The 6,000-nt window shown below is 44.0% G+C and overlaps 1 protein-coding gene across 1 annotated transcript in view; it reads left to right on the top strand.

Moving 5' to 3' along the window:
- The first annotated feature begins 1,261 nt into the window (after window positions 1-1,261).
- The window catches only part of DNAH10 (dynein axonemal heavy chain 10), a 130,412-nt gene continuing 125,673 nt past the window's right edge, over window positions 1,262-6,000 (top strand). The window contains exons 1-3 of the mRNA XM_035097917.2: window positions 1,262-1,560; window positions 3,039-3,113; window positions 4,239-4,381. Of these exons, the coding sequence (XP_034953808.1) occupies window positions 1,341-1,560; window positions 3,039-3,113; window positions 4,239-4,381 (438 nt within the window). The 5' untranslated portion in view covers window positions 1,262-1,340. The remainder of the gene's footprint in view (window positions 1,561-3,038; window positions 3,114-4,238; window positions 4,382-6,000) is intronic.

The following is a 6,000-nucleotide window of genomic DNA, read 5'->3' as shown; positions in this document are numbered from 1 at the left end:
TGGTTATTTGGTGGGGGATTTTTTTGGGGGGGGTAGTGATGCTAAATTGTAAAGTAAAAACCCCTTGCCGTGCCCCCAAGTGCGTTGCTGTGGGTTATCCAGCCCCCCCCTGGGCCTAGTGGAGGCCTAGCAGCCTGGCAGGGCCTAGGGGTCTGATAATGGCCGACTTGGTGGTTTCAGTTGCTTGGTTGATGATGTCATTTGGTTTGTGGGTGTGGCTTAGATTTCACAGGAAGGGAGGGGGTGTACTGTGGGAGGAATTCCACTTGGGGGCGCTGTTTGACTTGGTGGAAAACCAGGTTTATACCTGGGCAGGTGTGTGATTTGAGGGATTTTTGTCCCCAACAACGCTCAGGGAGTGGCCTGGATTGTTGTGTCAAAACTTCAGGACGATCGGTCAAGCGGTTACGGAGAAAAGTGGAACCTGCAGTTTCACGATTTTTACATTTATATATATATAGATTTTGTGCTGTAAACCTGTGATCTTCAGATGAAATGTGGTATACAATTTTTTTATAATAATAATAATAATAATAATAATAATAATAATAATAATAATAATAATAATAGCCCCCAGTTATAAATCACCAGGTGCTTTTTACCCATTTATCACATATACCTTAGAGCCATCACCCCATAAAGACAACCAGCACGAGCCCGGGGCCCATCTGGAATTACACTTAATGTGCCAAAAACATATGGACACAACTTTATCTCTATTGCTTTTTATTTCTTGTGGCTTTAGACTCTGCTAGCAAATGCATTTATTTTATGCACCATTTTGTTTTTTTGTTTTTCTGTGTTCTATTTATATAATTTAAAAGATCTATACACTGTTGGTTCACCCCCCCCCAAGCCAAAAGTAAGCTTTTTCATAATAAAGGAAAATAATAATGCTAAAGCATATTAAAATATCCTCCGCTTTCTAAGCACCCTGGCTTACATGTTTTCAATAGGCGCCTGCTTGATCTCCACAGGCAGGAGAGGAGCGGCCGCGCTGTCCCCACTGAGTTCCTCCAAAGCTGCTGTTGCGTTTCATGCTTTTTCTGCACAATGAGTTCTACACACAGATTGTCCGTAATAATTTATTTTTCATAAATGTTATTTCTTGAATTTCACACATATTTCTATGGACATTACATTGAACTTCCCTCGCGACTTCCCTGCCGGCCTTCCCCCCACCCCGGCCGCCTCGCCGTGTTTCCTCACGCTCTTCCTGCCGCGCGCCCGCCGGCCGCGCGCCGTTGCCTTGGCAACAGAGGAGCGTCGGTTGGCCTGCTAGCCGAAAGCCAACCGCCTGCCAGCCGGGCGACCGCTGCGGCACCGAGCCGAGCCGAGCCATGGACGACGTGCGGGTGCAATGGGTGGGCGACCGCCTGCAATGCGCGCTGGGCGTCAAGGACGGGGCGCCCTTCGAGGAGCTGCTCAATCGCAACGACGGCGAGGAGGCCGAAACCCTCCTGCACTTCCTCAACCTGGGCGCCAGCGCGGAGGAAGGCGAGCCCGCCGCCCTCTTCTTCCGCCAGGAGATCCGCCTCGACGAGGTCGACGTCGAGATCGGTGCGCGCGCGGCCTCTGCGGAGCCCACCCGCGGGCGTGGGCAGAGGGCCTCACCCCATTCCCCGGTTCGAGCAGGGACAGAGCGTCCCCCGGACTTCCCAGGGAAAGCCCACGTGCTCACTGCCCTCCAGATAGTTTAGGCTGCAACAGCCCGGGAGCTGATGGGATTTGTAGTCCACAATTGTCGTCTTCTTCTTCTACTACTACTTGTTTATACCCTGCCTTTCCCCCTGAAGGGACTCAAGGCGACTTATGGATAATAGATAACTGCTTCAAAGAGAGAGGGGGAAGAATCCAACAATTTAAAAAAACAATTAAATATCAATAAAGTTATATATCTATCTGGAGGGGTGCCACATTGGCTGTCCCTGGAATCCGCTCACCACTCCCCCTTCATAGGAACATAGGAGAAGTGCCTCATATCAAGTCAGATAATTGGGCAGTGCAGCCTAGCGTTGCCTGCACTGACTGGCAGTGGCAATAGTTATCCAGGGTTTTAGATAGGGGTCTCGGGACTGCACCTGCACTTTTCCTACAGAAAGTGTGTGCTCTAAGAGTGTCTTTGAGCATTTGCTGAGTGCCTTAACTCTCCGCACAAAGAATGACCATAGCCTTGTGTGCCATCTTCTTTCATTTGCCACAAACACCTGCCTGTTAGAGGCAGAGAAATGATAGAGTGTCTCTGAGCATATACAGAGTGCCCTGACCCAGTTGCTGAGTAGCAACATCCTTGCATCCTTCCTTCGACATCAGTATCTTCTGCCTTGACTATGTAAAAGAGTTATGATACACTATATATATATATATATATATATATATATATATATATATATATATATATATCCCTCCTGCATGTCTCAGAGTGCTTTCCCATCACTTTACTGTGATTTTCCCGTGTCTACATCTGTACTGGAATTGTTTTTTAATTTTTTTCATTGTTTTATTGCTTGTTGTTTGCTGCCCTGGGTGCCTTTGTGAGGAAGGACTGAGTATGGATTTAATAAATAAATAAATAAATAAATAAACAAACCACACAGTCTCCAGTCCTTCCCTCATCATAACTTTCAGGTCCAAAGTTTCTTTACCGATAGTTTCTCCCAGGTAGTCAGCCCCAGCATCTTTGTTTCTGGATATCAGAAATCACAACTGAAGAACAGTTATTCAAATGTAACAATACAATACAATGTAACCATTATTTTATATATTCTAGGGCTCAGTTTGACTTCACAAACAAGCTTCAGGTTTCAGCCCTGGCTCAAATTGTGCACTCTGTGTAGTTATTCTTTCTGAACCTGCCAACTTCAAAGGAGAGGCATTCCTTTATGGAGTCCCTTTTTACTTGGATGTCAGTGGACAGAGGAGTTTCCTGTGTGCATTCAGAGTCCATGCAAAGCTCTGGACTGGACTCATGAATCCAGCTTCGTTTTATTGTACAGTAACTTCTGTATGATGCTTTTCTTTGTTTCTTTCTGAAACAGATGTTCCCTATGAAGACGACGAGGAAGAAGAAGAGAGGATGGCTGCAGCATCCAGCAGTTCAGTGGTAGACTCAAGTACGTAAAGGAAACAATTCAGGAAAAGCCTCACTAATAGCTGGAGATCCAACTACAGAAAGAGTTAGAGTTAAATTAGACGTGATTTAGGATCACAGTTTCTTTGTTTTTTAAAATGAATTGTGGGATCAGAAGGTATGTAGCACTCTGGAACACGGTATGTATCCAGGTAAGTGAATACAGGATAACAGTCTCTGGTTTTAATACTGTATTATAATTATTTGGGCTTAACTTGCTGGACTACAGCTCCCATCATCCCAGGCTATTAGAAATCTGAAGGCTAGGAGAAAAGCTTTTAATGCGTTTGCTGATCCAGCACCCCCTGTATCTGCCATAGACCTAGTTGAGAGATAGTAATTGCTGTCAAGTATAGAAGCCCTGACTTATAAGGACCAACATCTGCTTGCTTCAACCATTAGTTCTTGGGAGATTCAGTTGTAGAATGGTACTTGTAGCCTTGGAAAAATACGGCAGATATTTCAATATTTGGGGAGTGGAAAGCCCCAGGCCTGAGGGCCAAATGTGGCCCTCCAGATCCCTCCATATGGTCCTTGAAACTCTTCCCAGGCCACCCCCACACACTGGCTTTGCTTCACATCCTTAATATTTTTGCCTGACTGGAACTGTCATAAGAACTCTTGCTTGTCTGGGTGGAGAATAGAGAGAGGTGTGTGAGTATATATAGAAACTAACCTAGTGTACAAAAGGGAGGCGGAATACATTTGTTGTCCTGCCCCCATCTGCTTCTGGTCCTGCTGGGATGTGGCCCTTGGAAGATTGCCCAGAAGAGAATGAGGCCCATAAGAGAATGAGTAATCATTGTGCCGCTATTATTTGTATTTTGTTTTAAATATAAGCTGCCTCGAGAACTTTGGTTGGTAGATGGGATGAAAATCCTCCTAAATATTGGCCATGCCAACTGGGGCTAATGGGAGCTTGCCCTCACACTCCTGACTTCCCAGTATCTCGTCAGAGGTACTGTATACTGTTTCTGCACCAGGAGGCTCTATTTAGCTGTACTTGGGCCCCCTTGGAGTGAGCCCTCTCCCATAGCTCAGGTTGCATGATTGATATGTTGCACTCATGTTTGCCACTGACTTCTTATTCCAAATATTCCTTTTTTAGAGAGAGATCGAAAAAGCAAAAGTTCTCTGCCCGAAAGTAGCGAAAAACCTTTGGTGGACCACCCTTCTGCAGCTTCCTTTGGGAGTTTGACTGAAATAGAGCATGAACTGGGTATGGGCGTTGGAGGAATTAGGATGTATAAAGTAAGTGTGTTTGTCTTCAGTGCTGCCTTTCAGTGCACCAAAAACGGGCTTTCCATGGAAAAGTCAAAGCAAATAGGTCTGCTCAATGTATTAGGAAACCGTGCACAGATGGGTTGTATCCAACTAAATTAGAGTAGACCCCCCTGAAATTAATTCATCTAAGTTAGTCACGTCCATTTTGAATGGATACACCTTGAGCAGGACTATCATTGGATGCAACACATTTGTTATGAATTCCATTGAGTAATTTCATAAAAATGTCAACTTTCAGGCTCATTTTTCATTTTCATACATAATTAACATGTATTTGATGTAATTAACATCAAAGTGCAAGTAGATAAATAGGGACGGCTCCGGCGGAAAGGTAAACGGCGTTTCCGTGGGCTGCTCTGTGTGAGGGATTCCCAGTTTCCCACCCCTCACTGCTTTAACAACAGAGGGTTGTAGAGAACCCTGTGCTTCTCTACAAACAGGAGAAAAACCTCCAGTGTCCAAATTGGACTTGTCTCCAGAGTACCTCAGGCACTGCGTTCGAAACCTATTGCCACCAGTGGGGTCTCCCTCCCTGGGATCCCTACTGCCATAGGCAACTATGTGGCTCCTTTGGCTTCGCTAACCAGCCCTTTGTATGACAGGAGAAAAAGCAAAGAGTTTCCTCTTCCCCAGGAAAGCTTTGTTCTCCCCTCTTTGTCACACCTCTGAAGGTACTGAGACAGTGCCGAGTCAGTGAACGTTTAAGCACATTTAACTTTATTATTTAACTTATAAACATGAATTTCTTTGGTTCTTAAAAGCACATATCTTCTTTTTATATAACACAGACTTGTTAATACAGCTCCTGCATCTCTCTCTAACACTCTACTGCCCAACTGCCAACTCCCAACTGCCATTTAGAATGCCATCTAGCTCTGCCTCCCAGCCTATAATGGGAGTGATAGATTAACCCATGATGAACCGGAATCATCATAAGGCACTATTCCGCCACATTTGTCCCTCCCCCAAAGTCATTGCATAGGCATAGTTGCACTTTTAAACAATGCCGAAGCAATGTCTTGGAGCTTAATTAAAACCAATTAACTCAGAATTCCCTTTGTCAACAACTTCTATGTTCTACATTACTAATCAGATTCTTTTCATTTACCTTTACCTTACTTCCACCAACACACATTGATTTATTATTTATACACGTTTCCTATTGACATCCCCCCAGGTATATACAGGGTAAGGTTAAACACTTCCTTACAGTCAAAATTGGTGTATACCTCAAAACCCTATACTAAACATTTCTGGGTCTCAAATAAAACAGAATTGATTATATACCTTTAAAAACATTTCCCCCCCCAAAAAAATTCTACCAGAATTTAAATACTTTGCTGTAAAAGACATTCCCCATATCTACATAAGTCAAGTCAGTTAGATCCCATCCTAGGTTTCGATTTTACCGCTTGAACATTTTGATAATCCTCTTATCATTCTACCTTCATACTAACCTGTTGCATACAGTTTCAGCATTAACCAATGCAATAAATACAAACAAAACCTACAGTATAGACTCAAACAATTAAGTATGTTGCAGTAAAAAGATCATGTTTTCAACATTTCTCGCTGCGATATCTAAG

This window comes from Zootoca vivipara, chromosome 17 (genome assembly GCF_963506605.1).
Source record: "Zootoca vivipara chromosome 17, rZooViv1.1, whole genome shotgun sequence".
In the NCBI taxonomy this organism is placed as follows: Eukaryota; Metazoa; Chordata; class Lepidosauria; order Squamata; family Lacertidae; genus Zootoca; species Zootoca vivipara.
The sequence above is the reverse complement of the archived record's forward strand: the minus strand, read 5'-3'. Positions and strand labels throughout refer to the sequence as shown.